The following is a 19727-nucleotide window of genomic DNA, read 5'->3' as shown; positions in this document are numbered from 1 at the left end:
AAAGGCAAACTGTGGACTTCCTGTCCCATTTAGGTCTGGGGTACTGGTGCAAGAATTTTAGGTCTCGATGAGACGAACAATTGAGTTTTAGTTTGATCTCTCTACGACTTTCCTAGGGGCCGTGGTGGCCGTTTTGGTTTTTGTAGGTGGTGCTAGGGAGACATTTTAGCATTCTGGGGGTTCTTTTTTACATTTCCTTTCTATTGCCAGTCTTTATTAGCGCGCTAAATTTGGGGAGTTTATATGCAAGTTTGTTGCAAAGAAGTAATAATAATAATAATAATAAGAGGAAATGTTACAAAAACAATAGGGTCCTGGCATCCAGGCCCAGGCCTCCTTGGGAGGCCTCAGCTTTTCTGCTCGGTCCCTAATAATAAGAAACATTACAAATACAATAGGGTCCTGGCCTCCAGGGTGCTGGCCTGGCCCCCTCACTTCCTCCAATAATTGTGTCTCTTGACAGTGATCAGATGTGAACTCTCATGCTGTGCGTATGCTAATTAGCACATGTGCTAATTACTGTGGATGCTAACATTATCCATTATCCTAATTAGTGTGGATTGTAATGTTAGCACATATACTAATGAGCGTGTATGCTAATGCTAGTACATCTATTAATCAACATGTATGCAAACACTAACGAACATGCTAATGTTAGTCCTTATGCTAATCAGCCCTTATTCAAATTACCGTGTGTGCTCACATAAGTCCGTATGCTCATTAGCATATATGCAAATTAGCACAGCTGCCAACGTTAGAATGCATCCTAATTAGTGTGTATGCTAATTGCTGTGCATGCCAATTCATATGCTAATTAGCATCTTGCTAATGTAAGTCTGCATGTTAATGAGCATGTATAATAATGCTTGCACATATGTTAATCAACACATATGCAAATGAAAACATGCATGCTAATTTGTGCATAGGCTAATTTACGTGTATATGGTAATAAGCGTGTATGCTAATGCAAGTGCGTTATACCCAGTGGTTGTGACTGTTTTTTGACTGTGATCAGACATGGACTCTCAAGCAACGTGTGAAGTTAGAGCCAGATCTGAGCATGTACACTCCACTTCATGTTTCCAGTACGTGGCACCATGGCTGATAGTCACTTTTCTATTGAAGAATTCTGACCCGCCCCATGGAAAAGTGACCCACTTTCATTAATTCATGGAAAAGTGACCTATGTCTCAACACCTTAATAATGCATGAAAATAATAAACATGTACCTCTCACGTGTGTAATCTAAGTAATATGCCTTTAGCATTGTTTAGTCTTGAAATTTAATTTTAGGAATTAATTTAAAAAAAGTTTATAGTTCTATTTTGTGTAAACAGGATTGTAGACTTCATTTCTGCGCAGGGATAGGATAGGATGATAATGCACAATAACAGTGGTATGTAACAAGTAATATTTATATTAAATATCTACATTAGTGCCCCTGGCTGGCTCAGTTGGTAGAGCATGAGACTCACAATCTCAAAGTAGTGGGTTCATGTCCCACGCCGGGTGCCTCCTTCCCGTGGGCTCACCACCTGTAGGAAAGTTTCTTAATCGGTGGATAAGCGGGAGAAAATGGATGGATGGATGGATGGATGGATGGATATCTACATTAGAACATTCTTATTAGCATAAGGTAAAGTTTCCTATTAGGGTCAAAATTATATGGGCCGGTGGTCAGAATTCTATATAGAAAAGTTACCCAGGGGTCACTTTTCCATGGGGTCAGAATTCTATATGACACGTTTCTCTGATGCAGCGTATCAATTTTGAAGTCAATCTAATCAGGTTCAGTCTATTTACATTGCACTTCCTGTTCCATGGCGAAGATTGTTAAAGCTACGCCGTCAAATGGCATTATGATTTAGAGTTATCATATGGTTGTGATGATGGCCGGGCTATGTTACAACGTATCAAGTGTGAGGTCAATCTGATCATGTTCAGTGTATTTACACGCACTTCCTTTTTCCAGCAGGTGGCGCTATGGCTGATGGTCGTCGGCTTCATATGGTTGTGATCAAGGCGAAACATCAAACTCCATGGCGTGGTCACAGCCACGCCCTAAAACTTTTGCGAGAGATTTTGATGACGTTTGCTCTTCAACCCCTTTTCTATCAAAAGAGCCAAGTTGAAGTAGATTAAAGTTTCCCCCTGAGATGAGTTTGCTCTGGAAAATTTGTAAAGTTCCGCAGAAATTCACTAAAAGTTTCCTAAAAATACCTGACTTCCGTTTGAGTTTTCGGTATGGCCGTAAGAAAGTTTTTTTTGTTCATCTTGGGGTGTTACATATGTGTAACGCCCCCCAATTATCAACATTTTCACCGGACTTGACGAGTGTGCAAAGTTTCACAAAACGTTATGTATGCCAAGGCCCTCAAAAACTTGTCTGTTCGGGCTGACAAGTAATAAGAATAATTAATAATGATGCCTATGGTTTCAATAGGTACCCTAATAATCCTTACATTTTCAATAGATTAATCATAAGAAGACTAATCTGCAAAATGAGTGCACGGTGTGCAAGATGACAGGATAGAAAGTAAGTAATGGACTGCTACTCAAGTTGTTATTCAGTCTCTTTTGAGTTATTAAACAAAATAAAACCTTTTGAAGAGCACTATATCCAAAGTGTGTGTGTGTGTGTGTGTGTGTGTGTGTGTGTGTGTGTGTGTGTGTGTGTGTGTGTGTGTGTGTGTGTGTGTGTGTGTATGTGTGTGCGCGCGCGCGTGTGTGTGTGTGTGTGGTCAACTTATTATTCTTAGTGTGTGCGTGTGTGTCCAAACAAAGCTCTGAGTATACTCAGTCCATGAACAGAGCTTATGAAAACCATATGACAAGCACAGAAAAAGAAAAATGCACCATTCCCTACTCCTCCCCCCTCTGACATAGTCTAACATAATGCCCCCCACATTCACCAAAAACATGCAATTCTTTTTCTCAAATCCCTCCCTCTTTCACCCCCTTCTGCTCTTTCTTCCTCTTACTATATCTCCCTCCCTCCTTCCTTCTTTCGCCTCTCCCTCCTTTTTTCTGCCCTCCCTGCACTATGAAATCTTGGGACAGTCTGCATTCAGCGGACATCTGTTTCAGCAAGGCAGAGTGAAGAGAGGAGGCAGGGAGTGAAAACTTCGAATGAAAAGAGAAAAGTTCAGATAGGCGACGAAAACAGAGGGAGATAAAAGGAGGACAAACAGAGAAAGATAAAAACCGTGAGGAAGGATTGAAAAGCAGGCAGACCGTGGAAATATATTCAGCTTAAAGACAGAATGGGCTCCCTGGTGAGAGGTGCTGCTGCTATTCTCTTCACCACCCTGCTGGCTTTGCTCTCTGGATTTACTTCTACCCAGGGTCAGGACCTGAGCGAGAGAGATGCTCTGTGCAATGTGGATGGCTGCTTTGTGGTCTACTTCCAACGCAAGACTTTTCTTGACTCATGGAGAGCCTGCAAAGAGAAAGGTGGCAATCTGGCAACCATCAAACGCACAGGAGAAGCAGCCTCTATTGCCACTCTCTTCTCGAGCCTGGACTTGCGACATTCACGTACCAAGGTTCAGGTATGGATTGGACTTCAGCGACAGCCACGCCAATGTGCTGCCACCCGCCCGCTGCGGGGTTTCTCGTGGACTACTGGTGACCAGGACACAGAGTATACGAACTGGCAGAAAGAGGATTCCCCTAGTTTGTGTCTGATGCCTCGCTGTGTGGTTATGAGCTACGACATTCAAGAGCAAAATGATAACTTCAAGTGGCTGGGCAGTTCCTGCTCTGTCCCAGTAGATGGGTATCTTTGCCATTATGCCTACAAAGCAATGTGTCCCAGCTTGAGGAGTGAAGGGGCAGGCAATACGCTCTACACCACACCATTTAATCTTCTAAGCACACTGTTAACCCATGTACCATTTGGTTCTGTTGCTACTGTACCTTGTCCTGCAGGCATCAAGGAGGAACAAACAGTCTTGTGCATGCAGAGGGAGGATGGCTCTGTAGGGTGGTCTCGAGAAGCTCCACTTTGCTCTAAAGCCTCCATTCCACAAAACTGGTGTGACCACAACAATGGAGGATGTGAGCATTTCTGCAGGCCAGCTGACGGGCACTTCTTCTGTGAATGTGCTGAAGGGTATAAACTCGGAGATGACGAGCAAAGCTGTGAGCTGTCTAATGTTTGTCAAGGGGCCCCTTGCGAGTTTGAGTGCCTGCCCCTCTCAGATAGCTACCGCTGTGCCTGTCCTGATGGATACATGCTTGCACCAGATGAACGTGGCTGTTTAGATGTAGATGAGTGCCTCCAGAGTCCTTGTGAGCACATTTGTGAGAATTCTCTGGGAACTTTTCAGTGTCGATGTTGGGAAGGTTATTATCCAGATGACGAGGGCACCTGTGAGGAATTTGATGCGTGTATGAATGATCCCTGTGAACATGCTTGTGAGAATACACTAGGATCTCATATCTGCCACTGTCATCTGGGTTACACCCGTATGCCTGAGGATCCCAGCCGATGCCAAGACGTTGATGAGTGTCAGATTCGTGGGACCTGTGAGCAGATGTGTCTGAATTATGAGGGTGGATTTCAATGTTACTGTGAGGAGGGCTTTGAGCCCATGCCTGATAACTATTCCTGTAAAAAGAGAGCGGGCGGAGACATTCAATCTGCTGTCACCCCTTCTTTTCTATGGTTCACTCACCAACCTGGACCTGTGTGGGTACCTGAGGACTATGACTGGAGCACAGGGCAGAGTCACACAGGCTGGCCAACAGAGAAGGAGCAATCTCTGGACCGGCTCACTGATCCACCCAGAGTTTCAAATTCTGACGTCATTTGGGTTACTCGTGCTCCCTCTGATATAGCATTGGATTCTTTACCAACAGTGGCTGAAAAACTTCAGGAAGAAGTAGATGGAGTTGACTGGCTAGAGTGGGGGCAAAGTTCTCAGCCTGAGATAAAAGATTTCCAAACTACCACCGACCCCACATCTCTTATCACCACTGCCCTCTCCACTCCTGACTGGTACAAAGAAGAAGAGGAAGAAGAAGAAGAAGAAGAAGAAGAAGAAGAGACTACTACTGCTGCACCCTCCGTTTCTACTTCTACAATCTCTGAGGGAGCTTGGAATTGGTGGGAGGAGCTCACCACATCCACCCAGAGTCTGGGAAAATCTGCAGACTCTGTCACAGACCTCAGCATGTCCACAGATTCCAGCTCCTTCAGCGAGCATGATGAAGACCAGCACTTCCTTCGGGAAAACCCTTGGTTCTTAGAGAAGGACGTGAACGAAGGGGTCTTTGAGGAGGTCACACACTCTCAAGCCTCCGCTTTTCCCACAGAACCAACAGCTTCTCAGCTTGCCCCAAGTGAGGGTGGAGGGAGTGTTGATATTATGGATTCTGCCCAGGAGGATATAGGGCAGAAACAGAGCACCACCTGGCTGCTGGTGGGCTTCCTCGTGCCTTTCTGTATTTTCATTGTTGTGATGGTGGCACTTGGTATCGTGTACTGCACTTGCTGTGCCATTCAACCACGTGACAAAAAGGCCACTGACTGCTACCATTGGATCTCAGGAGCTCATGATAAACACGTGGCTACTAACCCCTCAGCAGGGGTCAAGACTCATGTTTAAACACAGAGAAGAGACATTTACATAAACTGACTGCTTCAAAGGCAAACAGGAGTGAATAATGAATTGGTAACCAGTAAACGAAATATTCTTCCCCCTTCTCTGATTGTGGAAGTGCTGACTTTCCGAACTTATTTAGATATTGCTCTGATGTTTCATACACTGACCTTACAGTGCAATATCTGTTTTGTTCATGATTGCACTAGAATGCATTGTTTAACTCTACAAAAGTCTTCATTTGTAATATCAAAAAAAAAACAAAAAAAAACTGCTTACAGCTAATGTTCAGTTCACATCATTTTCTTTATTCACCTTAGCGTTTCACAGGTGGAGCAGGTCTTGCTAAGAGATTGAAAATTACACTGCTTTTTTGCAAGTTATAAAACTTGACTATGGGGTCTCTCTTTAACAAAAAATTCTCACACTCAGTTGTTGTCACACTTCACTGTTGATAACGCACCGTCAATTGTGCCTGAGGGACTCAAATGTATCTAATATATTAGCAAAATGACTTCTGCAGTAGTGTGCAGAGTATTGTGTTGATATTTGTTGAATGCATACTTAGATTTGCATGAGTAAGTATACTGAGATTTATGTTGACCTTGAAGGATCTGTAAATGTCCCTGTCTTCACCTCTTACCTAAGCTGATTTCTCAGTCTCAGTGAATTTTGCTTATCTCTTGCCACGACACAGATTTGTCAGAAACTCCATTTTATTTAAATATATTTAAAACTTAGTCTAGACTTTCAGGCTCATTTTTGTGAAAACAAGTGCTATTCAGGTCTGGTAATATCTGGTTTGAAACCACTGGGCACTGTTGCAGTGGTCCATAGAGAGATGAATCCCTTGAACTAGACTCTTGACAAATAAATTGTTTGCAAGAAAAAGTGATCAACATGCATGAACAGTGATGGGTACAGTAGTCATAAGTGTCCTTAAGTTAAATAATTACATCAATATAATTACACTAAAGGAAAAGAGGAGTGCAAGGATCCCAACACTAAATCTGTTAATATAGTGAGATATACCTGAGTGACCTTATTTATATATTTAAACTACATGGTCCCAATTTCAAACTCTTCCATTTTTATTAGGATTAGAAATAAATACACATTTTAGGAAATAAAATATTATGGCAACTTTAGCCACAAATAAATGGTGATGATTGAAAAGAGTATTTTCCTCATAAAACAAAATTATCAAAATTTTTCTATCGTTGCAACTGAATATGGACTTAAACACATTACTTTACATGAACTATATGACTATAGATGTTCATAATGAATTCAATGTGAGTGGGGGCTGCAGCAGTTTTATCGTACATAATAAAAATAAATACATTAAAAAAATCGCAATTGTCGTAGATTCAATTCAACTTCATTTATATAGCACCAAATATAATGCCAGTCATTTCTAGGAACTTTTCAAGAGAAAAACCCAATGTATATTGATGCACTTTCAATTTTTGCACATTCAGAGAGGAGATCCCACGGCCAAAAGGCCCCTTGCATACTCCCATAAGAACCAATAAAAACAAGTAGAAAAGTTCGGCTGTGAAGTCAGCCAGGTTCCAAAAAAAGCTGTCGAACATGCAGGCCACGCCCCCTCACAGCAGGCACACTACTGTGAAACAGCCTTTTAACTTTTGAACTGCACGGATTATTTATCGCTTAACATTTTTTCAGAAATACATTTACAATACGCCAAACTGTTTCAGGAATAAAAGAGAAAGTCTGTGTCTGAGCTGCCATGTAGGTCCGGTTTTAACTGCAGAAGCTGACAGCTTTGAGTGATGCATTCAGGGGCATCACGCAACACCAACCTCCGACATGTTAACGAGCTGTGGGGCTCATAGATGTTCACTGTTTTTTGTTTTTTTTTACTGGTTACATGCTAAACATGATTAAAATATGATCGATAGTCATTCGCAAGCTGGAACATAGATGCGCAGCACATGGCAGTGCCTGAGAGTCAGCAGTGCGGCGCCGACATATATTTCGGCGAGATGGCTGGCACAGCCGAACCAAATTTCTTTGGCCAGAGGGAACTGGCTGAAGAAAATGACGTCATTTTGTTTAGCGGGACTCCTGAGTTTTGAACTTTCTTCTTGTTCTTATGGAGAATGAATCAGCCTGTACAGTCATGTGACTGTGTGGAGACCGAGGCTCGGGTCTCTCTGCCCAAGCAAAAATAATGATTGTTTCAATGAATTTCAGTCAAAAGGAACGGTAATGAGCACAAAAAGCATTGTGTGTTGGAGTAAAAGTCACATTTTTGGGGGACGTTTGTTGCATTCAACTTACTCTCACAGGTACAGTCCATCCAAGAGATTACTCAAATAACTGTAATATGTTAGTACACCCATCTATGCACAAGTCACCTTGCTTCTGACAGCCACATGAATATCTATGTGCATTTAGATGACATCAATTGTGTGTCACGAAAAGACTAATGTTTGATCAGATGTTAAAGCTGACCAACAATCAATGAGCATTACTCTATCGGATCAGACTCACCTTTGTGAGACCAAGCCTCTGTGATTATTTTCTTTTTACGTTTGTTTCATACACTAGCCACTTAATGTACAAACAGTTAGATCCAGTGAAAATGTTAGTATGCAGAATAATGCCTGCCAGCATATTTGGAATCTTTATTTTCCTGCCAAGTCCAGTTTAAAAGAACTTCAAGGGTTTTTGTTTTTGTTTTGAGAAAAGGTTCAAATGTTCAGATGGCACAGTCATAACTGGTGCTTGACACTGACTTTGTTTTTCAACCGGTGATCAGTCACTGTGTAACACTGATTAATTTCAGTAAGGTTCATATTCGTGCTGGATGAACTCCGGCTGTGTGCTTACTGCTACTGCTTTTCATGATTAACAAGCAGAATATAATCTTTGCTTTTTTGGGAGAGGTGCCCGATGAGTTTTACGGAGCAAAGAAAGCTTAAATGAAAACTGCTCAGCACATGTTGTTTTAAATTATTGCATATTTAACAGTTGGAGAAACAATGTGTCAATCCACACTTATATATAACATATTTTTCTTGATTGTGAACTACAAGAAAACACCTGATTTCTTTTTTCATGTTATTTTTGTAATTGTGAATTAAATTGTATGACATAAGTTCACTGTGGAATTTTATTCCATTAGTCCAGTGTCCAATTTCCTAAAGAACTTTCAGCTGTTTCAAATTCAATTCAATTCAATTTTATTTGTAAAGCGCTAAATCACATCAACAAACATCTCAAAGCGCTCTTACAATGATAGAGTACAACAGGACCCAACTAAACCCTTCCAAAGCAAGCAGGTGTAACAAGCAACAGTGGCCAGGAAAAACTCCCTCGCATGGAGAGAAGTTCAAGAACTCCCTCTTCAGGAAGAAACCGTGGGGCGGACCCTAGACTCTGGAAGGACGGCCATCCGCCTTGACCGGTTGGGGGGAGAAGTACATGGGATAGGACAGGGAGAGAGAGGAAAAGAAGAGGGAGAGAGAGAGTGGCAGACAGGCCAGATAAGTACAAATACTAAGAAAAGTCTATGATGAGCGTTGGTCTGATGATGAGCCAATCTCAGTCTGGAGTTTAAGGGCCGTGCCGTTGCGGTGGGGTCCCGGTGCTGTGGTGGGGTCAGGTAGTAGGACCGTCGTAACCCCACTCTGTGAGTCTTGGGTCTGATCCCCTGGATCCTGCTCTCCTCCTGTCAGGGATAAAAAAGACGGCGGCAGTGTCTGGTGGCTCCAGTAATGTTGTTACACAGAGAGAAAGAAAGAAAGACAAGAAACAGAACCTCCAAATGTAGAGTTCCTCCCTTTAACGGGAGAGAAAAAATCCCCTCAGCAGTCTAGGCCTATAGCAGCTCAACTTAGTGGTCCTATTTTATTCCTATTTTATTCCTAAGGATAAGCTTTATCAAATAGGAATGTTTTTAGTCTACTCTTAAATAAACTAATGGTGTCGGCCTTTCGGACCGAGGCTGGTAGTTGATTCCAGAGTAAAGGAGCCATATGGCTGAAACTCCTGCCTCCTGTTTTACTTTTATGGACTTTAGGGATTACCAACAGTCCTGCATCCTCAGAGCGAAGGGCTCGTGGAGGGTGATAAACTTCTAGAAGTTTCTCGATATAGGACGGAGCCTTCTGATGAAGAGTTTTATATGTGATCAGAAGGATCTTGAATTCTATTCTAGATTTAATTGGAAGCCAGTGTAAGGATGCTAAGACTGGGGAGATGTGCTCTCTTCTTCCAGTTCTGGTTAGTAAACGTGCAGCAGCGTTCTGCACTAGCTGTAAGGTCCTAACAGAGGAGTTTGGACATCCTGACATTAGGGAGTTACAATAATCTAATCTTGAAGTCACAAAGGCATGAATAATTTTTTCTGCATCTTTGAAGGACAAGAAGTTTCTAATTTTTGCAATATTCCTTAGATGGAAGAAGGCTGTCCTGGAGACATGTTTAACATGGGAAATAAAGGACAGATCCTGATCAAAAATAACACCCAGGTTCCTAATATCACTGTTAGAGGTTAAGGTAATATTATCTAACCTAATCAGACTGTCTGAAAAGTTATCCCTGAGCTTTTTAGGACCTAGGATTAGAACCTCAGTCTTGGATGTGTTGAGCATTAAGAAGTTGATAGACATCCAGGACTTAACGTCCCTGAGGCAGGACTCTAGTTTAACAAGTTGGTCGGCCTGATTGGCTTTAATTGATAAATATAGCTGAGTATCATCTGCATAACAATGAAAGTTAATGCTGTGTTTCCTAATTATATTTCCGAGTGGCAACATATAGAGATTAAACAATATCGGTCCGAGGACGGAGCCTTGTGGTACTCCACACCGGACCCGTTCATGCATTGAAGATTTGTTATTTACATGAACAAATTGAAACCAGTCAGATAAATATGATTTAAACCAGTTTAAGGCTAAGTTTTTAATGCCGACGGCATCTTCTAATCTCCTTAAAAGTATATTATGATCGACAGTATCAAATGCGGCACTAAGGTCCAGAAGAACTAAAACCGATAGAAGACCTCTATCTGAGGCCGTTAGAAGGTCATTAGTAACTTTTAGCAGTGCAGTCTCTGTACTGTGGTTCATTCTGAAGCCGGACTGAAGGTCCTCTAACAGATTATTCTCGTGCAGGTAATCATTGAGTTGTTTAGCGACTACTTTCTCCAGAACCTTTGACAGGAAAGGAAGGTTGGAGATCGGCCTGTAGTTTGAGAGAAGGCTTGTGTCTAAGTTTGGCTTCTTAATGAGAGGTTTAATAACTGCTAGTTTAAAGGATTGGGGCACATAGCCTATTGATAGAGACTGGTTAATAATTGCGAGTATAGAATTATTAATTAGTGGCAGTGCCTCTTTCAGAATTCTAGTAGGAATTGGGTCCAACAGGCTAGTAGTTGGTTTAGCAGAAGAAATAAGGGAATTTAGTTTGACTAGTTGTATTTGCTGAAAGCATTCCAGATGACTGTTAGGTTTAACCAGTTCCTCTGTTATGGGGCTAACGGACGGTAGGGTTTGATGGATGTTATCCCTAAGCGTTGTAATTTTATTTTGAAAGAACTTCATGAAGTCCTCACTACATATATTGTTAGGAATGGTGGGCTCAACGCTATTTTGGTTCTTGGTCAGTTTGGCTACAGTACTGAAAAGAAACCGAGGGTTGTTTTTGTTTTCCTCTATTAAGGATGAGTAGTAATTAGTTCTACTTCTACTCAGAGCTTTCTTATAAGTTTTGAAGCTATCCTTCCAGGCTATATAATCTATGTCTGTTTTTGTTGAACGCCAAGTTCTTTCTAATCTACGGGAGCGTTGTTTAAGCTCGCGGGTTGATGAGTTAAACCATGGGGATGACTTTTCCTGTTTTTTCATTTTCATTTTTTGAGGAGCTATGTCGTCTAGCGTTGTTTTTAGCATATCTGTCAGACTGTTTGTTAGGTATTCAATGTCTGAGCTAGCAACAGTATACGGGTCAGGAAGATTCACTACTGATTCTATAGCAGAGGGAATTCTTTCCTTGAATTTAGTTACTATGTTATCAGAGAGAGACCTGGTTAACACGGCTTTAGCCGGAGGTTTATAACTATTTAGAACAAAGTCAAAGGTTATTAAGAAGTGATCTGACAGGAAATCATTGTGAGGAGAGATGGTCAGATGCTCTATATTCAAACCATAAGTTAGAATAAGGTCTAAGGTGTGTAGATGTTTATGGGTAGGCCCGTCTACTACCTGAGAGAAACCTAGAGAGTCAAGTGTAGATTTAAAGCTGGCACTGAAACTATCATTTTCTACGTCAACATGAACATTGAAGTCTCCTACCATGATAACCTTATCTTTAGTCAGGGCTAGATCTGACAAAAATTCAGAGAATTCAGTTAGAAAAGTTGAATAAGGTCCAGGAGGACGATAAATGATTACAAATTCTACAGAATTTACTATTTTATTTGACGGGTGTCGCATGGTCATGCTCAGACTCTCAAAAGAACTAAAGTTGGGTTTTGGGTTCATGTTAATTAGTAACTGAGAGTTAAAGATGGCTGCCATGCCCCCTCCTCGACCACTTTCACGAGCTATTTGAGTGTTAATATGACTTGGAGGGGAGGCTTCATTTAGACTAACATACTCATCTTTACGTAGCCAGGTTTCTGTTAATCCAAAGAGATCAATGTTGTGTTCGGTTATCAGATCATTGACTAGAAGAGCTTTGGATGATAAAGATCTAATGTTTAGGAAATCACATTTAATTTTTTTGTCTTGATTTTGTCTAGTTTCACACTTGATACGGATTAAGTTTTTGTAGTCATTAGAAGTTATTTTCCTAGGTTTAGATAGTTTTATACTTGTGGTGGTCCGAGGGATAGACACAGTCTCTATGGGATGTTTAACTAAGTTAGCTATGGTTGGTGACTGCCCAGAGGGAAACTCCGAGAGGCGTGTAGGACTGCGACTCTGTTGCCTGGTCCCCACTCTGGTGCGTCAGGATGGAGGAGCTAAGCTTTTAGCTATGTTTCTAGATAAGAGGTACGCTCCATCCAACGTGGGATGGATGCCGTCCCTCCTGATGAGACCAGGCTTGCCCCAGAAGGACTTCCAATTATTAATGAAGCCTACCGAGTTACTGGGACACCACCCTGACAGCCAGCGGTTAAAAGATGACGTGCGGCTAAACATCTCGTCACTGATGAGGTTTGGGAGGGGGCCAGAGAAAACTACTTCGTCTGAAATGGTCCGCGCGTATGTGCACACTGACTCTACGTTAGCTTTGAGGACCTCAGACTTCTTCAGGCGAACGTCGTTTCCACCGCAGTGGATTACAATCCGTTTAAATCTCCGTTTATTCTTGGTCATTAGCTTTAGCTGGGACTCAATGTCGCCTGCTCTGGCCCCAGGCAGGCAGCTAACTGTGGCCGCTGGTTGTCCTAGGTTAACGTGTCTCACTATTGAAACTACAACAAATAAAACCATTTTCATATAGCTGACATCAAACCATCTGTATTTCAACTAAAACGATCACTTTAATAATAATGACAAAGTATGCGCAGACTGTCTGCATGTAGTCAGTCTTTATTTACATTTTTGTCAAACAAACAAACAAAAACATATCACAGTCATTTGTTCAAATGTAGGCATCAAAATTATGAAAGTATCAAAAGAAAGATACATTTTCAGGAATTGTTAAAAGATATTGAATTAAATGTTCACACGGTTGTATTTTTCACCAACACAAGGAGGAAACATCTGCTGTTGTGTTTGTTTCGGGCCCACTGTTGTTTTAAATGCCCCCCTGTGGAATATGTGTTGAGTTTTAGCCCCTGACCTATAGTTTCTACAGCCAAGAGCAGATGACGAGGCTATAACCCTTGCCTCCACCCCCAAGTGTTCCTGAGCTGCCTCGGGTTGAGGACAGCTGAACTATACTTCCATAGTTACCAACAGAAGTGGGAACTACAAACACTTTGTGTTTGAATAGATTTTCCATATACCTGTAATTTACATGAGCATTTCATAGTGCAGTCAAATGTCGAAACACTGTGTCCCTCTATTTTCTCTTTAAATATTGTTGCAATTAAAAGCACATTTACACTTTTCTGTTTGTCCACAGGCCATAGGTTTGACACAGACAATTTCAGCACCATGATTTCTCAAAACGGGATGGGCATGATCTCTGTGATGGCCACAAAAATGTCATCCTCACTTCACGTGGCCAAATTACTATCAATCACATCTATCACAAGGATTTGTGAGACTTATGGAAGGTAACTACTAACATGTCTTTTATTTTAATGAAAATGGATACATTTGCTATAATTACCTTGAAATAAATATAAATCATTACATTAATTCAAGCCATTGGCAGACTGAAATGTGTTTATCTAAATAACTTGCATAGTCAATACTAAATAATTTTTTTTTTTAATATAGGGACATGGGCTATATTTTTATAAATTCACTTTGACACAAGCTACAAGAAAACCGGCTTCTTAAGAAAGACTGCAATTCTTAATTAAAGCTGCAAGCAGCATTAAACGTGTTGCATGTCAAGGTTTTATGCACGTCTCCCCGCTTCCTGTTACAGCAAGTGGCGTTATACCCAATTGATGTAAACATCGAATGGCTGTGATCAGATGTGGACTCTCATGCAACGTGTGAAGTTTCAGCACCATCAGAGCATGTACACCCCACTTCCTGTTTTCAGCAGGTGGCGCTATGGCCAATGATGGTAGTTGTCATATGGTTGTGATCAGATGTGGACTCTCATGCAACGTGTAGAGTTTCAGCCAGAACGGAGCATGTATGTCTCACTTCCTGTTTCCCACATGTGGTGCTTTGATTGTGTCTCTCGACAGTGATCAGATGTGGACACTTGTGCTGCGCGTATGCTAATTAGCATGTATGCCAATGCAAGTACGTTATGTCCGATGGTTGTGACAGGGACGTGAACTCTCAAACGTGTGAAGTTAGAGCCAGAGCCAAGCATTTATTTATTTATTTCAGGGACAGTGCATATTAATAAACATTCCTGTAAATATGCCAGAATTAGCCAACAGGCTATTTTTCATCTCTAGTCAAACTAAAAAATATAAAGACATTAAAGCAGCAGCATAGAATAAACGAATAGCAATATTTACACTATTTACAAGTAAACAGACACACACATATCACATTCATCATGTATACGGACATATGGAGACATATACACAGAAAACATAGACACACACCGGGCAGGTCAGCAGGGGTCGGCGAGAGGTGGGGTTAATGCTGACAGGTCTGATTGTCAAGGAGCCACAGTTTTAACTGTAATTTGTATTTGTGATATGAGGGTGCATTACGGATGGTGGTGCGTAGTTGGTTCCAATCGGTGGCTGCGCGGACAGAAAATGCATTTTGGCCAAATGTGCTTTTTCTGAAGGGGATGATGCAGTCCCCTCTCGCTGCTCCCCTGGTTCTGGAGTGGGTGCTGTTTCGGATGTTGATGAACTGCTTGAGTGTTGGAGAAGAGAGACCATGGATGATTTTATGGACCAGAGAGACCATGGATGATTTTATAGACCAGACAGAGATTGGAGAATTTGATGAGGAGATGTTGAAAGACGCAGAGATATAGATTGGTGACTTTGGATGCGAACATGTTGTAAGCGGTTAGAAAGATAAGATTGAATCCAATTTAGTAGTTCAGGTGAGAAACTGAATGAGCAAAGTTTAGATAGAAGGATTTCGTGATTGACTGTGTCGAATGCCTTTTTGAGATGCAGAAAAACAGCACCCACCACACCTCCCCGGTCCAGCAGTGCTCTGATGTTCTCACTGAAATAACAGGTTGATGTTTCAGTAGAGTGATTGGCCCTGAAACCAAACTGCATTGGATGGAGGCTGTGAGGTGAGGTGTTTATGTGGGAAGTTATTTGCTCTGCGACTAATTTTTCTGTAATTTTGGCAACTGAGGGAAGTATACTGATTGGTCTGTAGTCCATGGATTGGGGGTCACCGCTTTTGAAAATTGGGATGACGACAGAGGATTTCCACAAGGCTGGGAACAAACTTTCAGAGAAAGATTTGTTAATGAGTTTGGTGATGGGGGGAGTGCTGGATGTGGAAATGTCCTTCAACATGATTGAATTTATATTATATATATCTTTGCATCTTGATGGTCTGAGTGACTTTATGATACGTGTTACATCTGCTTCAGAGATGGGTGATAAATTGAGAACTGGTGATTTGGTGTAGACTGTGTGGGTTTGATGGCTGCTGGAGTAAAACATTTTGCTATGTTGCCTACACAGTCAACAAAATGGGCATTAAACGCTTCAACTAAGGTAGGGGGGGTCGCATATAGGGTTTTCTTGTCATTTTATTTCCAGGTTTTTAATTTCTTTAGAGCGGTGTCCTATACATTTTTTTAGTTGCTCCCATATTGCTTTTGAGTCACTATTAGCTTTCTCAATTATATTGAGAAAAATATTTGCCTTAGCTTTCCTCAGTGACCTAACCAATCTGTTTTGCCTCTTGGAAAATAGGGGTCTATCGTGGGAGGCTTTGGTTTTCAGAGCTTTTTTTAGTGCCCGATCGCATTCTTTCATGAGTTTTAGGATTTCAGAGTTGATCCAAGGTACTGAATTTTTATGTTGTTTGAATTTTATTTTCTGCGTGTGCTCTTCGATTATTTCCTGAAGCTTCTTATGTAAAGAGTTAATGTCCTCTTCAGAGTCTGTTCCATTAAGGACTGGATCCCAATTTATTTGGTGGCCTGCTGTTAAAAAGTTTTGATATTTATTTTGGGGGAATTCCAGTAAAGACTTTTCAGGTAGATGTTGGGTTAAAGCATGACTGTTAGTGAGTTTCCTGGCTACGAGGGTGAGATTGTGAGCAGATAGACCAGTTAAGATCCATCCACTTTGTCCATCTTATCCGTTTCCGGGTGGCAGGGGTGGCAGTCTGAGCACTGTCACCCAGATCACATTGCACCGATTAAGAACCTTCCTGCAGGTGATGAGCCCACGGGAAGGTGGCGCCCAATGTGGGATATGAACCCTCTACCTTGAGATTGAGAGTCTCATGCTCTACCAACTGAGCTAGCCGGGGCTCACCAGTTAACATATTAAATGATTTTACAATTCGTTCTGGCCTGTTGGAGAAGATAAGGTCTATTTGTGTCCTTGTAGAATAAGTTATTCTTGTTGGTCTTTGAACCATTTGAATTAGGTCAAATTTATCAGTGATTTGTTTTAGATTTTTCCTTGTTTGTTTATCCTCCCAGTTAATATTAAAGTCTCCCATTATCAATACTTCTTTATCAAAGTTGCATGTACACCCCACTTCCTGTTTCCAGCAGCTGGCACCATAGCTGACTGATGTAATTGTTGTCTGTGTTGAGGGCCGGACTCTGATGCAGCATATCAAGTTTGAAGTCCATCTGATCACGTTCAATTTATTTACATTGGCAAGGTTGTCAAAGCCACGCCTTCATATGGCGTTATGATTAAGAGTCAACACAAGGTTGTGATGATGGCTGGGCTATGATGCAATGTATCAAGTTTGAGGTCAACCTGATCATGTACAGGCTCTTTGTGTTGCACTTCCTGTTTCATGGCATTCTTAACCATTACCACGCCCCCAAATGGCATTATGATGGAGAGTATTCATATGGTTGAGTGAAGGACTGGACTCTGATGCAATGTGTGAACTTTGAAGCCAATCTGACCACGTTTAAGCTGTTTATACTGCACTTTGTGTTTCATGGCATCAAACTTCATCAAACATCAAACTTGGAAGCGTGGGTGTGGCCACGCCCCCACACTTTCGCCAGAGATTTTGATAACTTGGCCTTTTCTGACCCTTTTCTAACACCACTCCAATTTTCACATAAATTGGAATTACCATCACGGACTAGGTTGCTCTCAAACATTCCATGGTATTTAGAGGCATTACCCGTGTCCAGCAGGTGGCGCTATAGCCAATGGTCGTTATCTTCATATGGTTGTGATCAGGACCAGACTGTGATGCTATGTGTAAAATTTGAGACTGATTTGACCACGTTCAGCTGATTTACACTGCACTGCCTGTTTCATTGCAAGACATCAAACTTTGTGGATTGGTCACGGCCATGCCCTTCGACATTTGTGAGAGATTTTGATAATGTTTGCTCTTCAACCCCTTTTCTATCAACAGCCAAGTTGAAGTAGATTGAAGTTTCCCCCTGGGACGAATTCCCTCTGTAAAATTGGTAAATTTGACGAAAAATTCAACAAAACCCACCGTTTTCCTCCCAACATCCGACTTCCTGTTCAGTTTTCGGTATTGTCGCAGGAGAATTTTTTGTTCGTCTTGGCCTGTTACATATGTGTGCCGATATTCGTAGCTCTCAACTTTTTCCAATTTTGCAGGTGGCACAGTTGAGCCATTTTGCAAGTCACATGCATAACTCCCCCAAATTATTGAACTTTCCGCCGGGCCTGACAAGAGCAAAGGTTCACAAAACGTTGTGTATGCTAAGGCCCTTAAAAACGCGTCACTTTGGGCTGACAATAAAAATAATAATAATAATAATTTCTATGGCTTCAATAAGGTCCTATGCACTGACAGTGCTCTGACCCTAACAAGAGCGGATGAGTTTGCAATGAAAGTCAGCTGAACTTTTAGAGACCGTGTTAGCACAGATATGAGCTGAGTGTGACTGGACTGTTTGCAGACCTGGAAGTGTTGATGGAAATAGGTCAGAGTGTGTGTGTGTGTGTGTGTGTGTGTGTGTGTGTGTGTGTGTGTGTGTGTGTGTGTGTGTGTGTGTGTGTGTGTGTGTGTGTGTATGTGTGTGAAGAAGACCCCCTCTGCGAGCCAGGACCTGGATTTGATCAGCACATTCCATTAGTCAGTACAATTACAGTGCGAACCCGCTGCCAAAGAAGACTCAACTATTCTATTGTGTGAAAAAAAACCTTTCCATAAACAATCTGAACTAGGCCCCCAGAGAATCCTGCAGAAGATAATTCCACTTCATTGTAAACATTACATGGCTCTGGGCAGCAATAAAACAGTGAACATGTTCAATATCTTGTAATGTCATGACAATTTTTTTAAGCCTTTTCATAGCTCATACAGTTCATCAAAATGACCCAACCTGTATCTGGTACTAAAAGGACCAAGCAAAGTATGAAAAAAGAAAGGATTTAGGTCAGGGGTATCGGCACGTGATTTTTAGGTCTTGATGAGACGAACAATTGAGTTTTGGTTTGATCTCCCTACGACATTCTGAGAGGCCGTGGTGGCCGTTTTAGTGTTTCTAGGTAGCACTGGAGAACACATTATATCACTGAGGTTAGTTTTTAAATTTTCTTAAATTTTTGGGCTATCTTGACGAGTATGCCAAATTTGGTCAGCATGTTTATTGGGTCAAATTTGGGTCGGAATAAAAAACAAGAAAAATTAAAGCTGCAAGCAGCATTGTACAGGACCTCGCCCCCTGGCCAGTCGGGGTCGGCCCAATCGACCTCCGGCCCCTTTAAATGTGATCTACCTGAAAATGACACAGGTTACTCCCCAGGTGTCTCTGACCTGGAATCTGGTCTTATCTCACATGCTAATCTGCTGAGCTAACTAGCCTAGCATTAGAATTAAAAAGCATGCCTGCTCCTGCTCCTGCTCCTGCTCCTGCTCCTGCTCCTGCTCCTGCTCCTGCTCCTGCTCCTGCTCCTCTTGCTCTGTTCTCCTCCTCCCAAGAGTGTCTGGCTGCAGGACCTCCACTGCCAGGCTTCTCCACTCTCAGGGTCCCTCCACTGTCAGACAGGAAGTGCTCATTCAAAATAAAATGCAAAATTTCCAAATAAAATGCCACAGAAGGAAATGCTGTAATGCTTGTGGAAAATTCAGAAAGCCTTAATTAGTCAACAACGCAACATTAAAAACTACTTTCTTGAATGTAGTACAGTACATATCATTTTTGCATTTTTATCTATATAGCACGTGGAGCCTGAGTTTTTATGCCAATGATTGTTCATATATTATATTATTTCTGAATGTATAATATACGATCAATTATGGCCACAAATGATCGTATGATATACAATCAGTAATAGTATCTTCCATGCAGTGTTTTGGATTTGAAAAAAATGCAGCAGAGCTT

The 19727-nt window shown here is 41.6% G+C and overlaps 1 protein-coding gene across 1 annotated transcript; it reads left to right on the top strand.

Annotated features, from left to right (window-relative positions):
- The first annotated feature begins 3154 nt into the window (after window positions 1–3154).
- On the top strand, window positions 3155–8731 carry cd248a (CD248 molecule, endosialin a). Its single transcript, XM_080486401.1, has one exon. It carries the CDS (start codon window positions 3264–3266, stop codon window positions 5610–5612), a length of 2349 nt encoding a protein of 782 aa, XP_080342527.1. The 5' UTR covers window positions 3155–3263; the 3' UTR covers window positions 5613–8731.
- Window positions 8732–19727: the final 10996 nt, after the last annotated feature.

The sequence above is a fragment of the Lipophrys pholis genome (genome assembly GCF_963383615.2).
Source record: "Lipophrys pholis genome assembly, chromosome: 18".
Lineage (NCBI taxonomy): Eukaryota > Metazoa > Chordata > Actinopteri > Blenniiformes > Blenniidae > Lipophrys > Lipophrys pholis.
The sequence above is the reverse complement of the archived record's forward strand: the minus strand, read 5'-3'. Positions and strand labels throughout refer to the sequence as shown.

Excerpts from the sequence above, each read along its gene's own strand:
- cd248a (XM_080486401.1), top strand. The coding sequence starts at position 3,264 with ATGGGCTCCCTGGTGAGAGGTGCTGCTGCTATTCTCTTCACCACCCTG.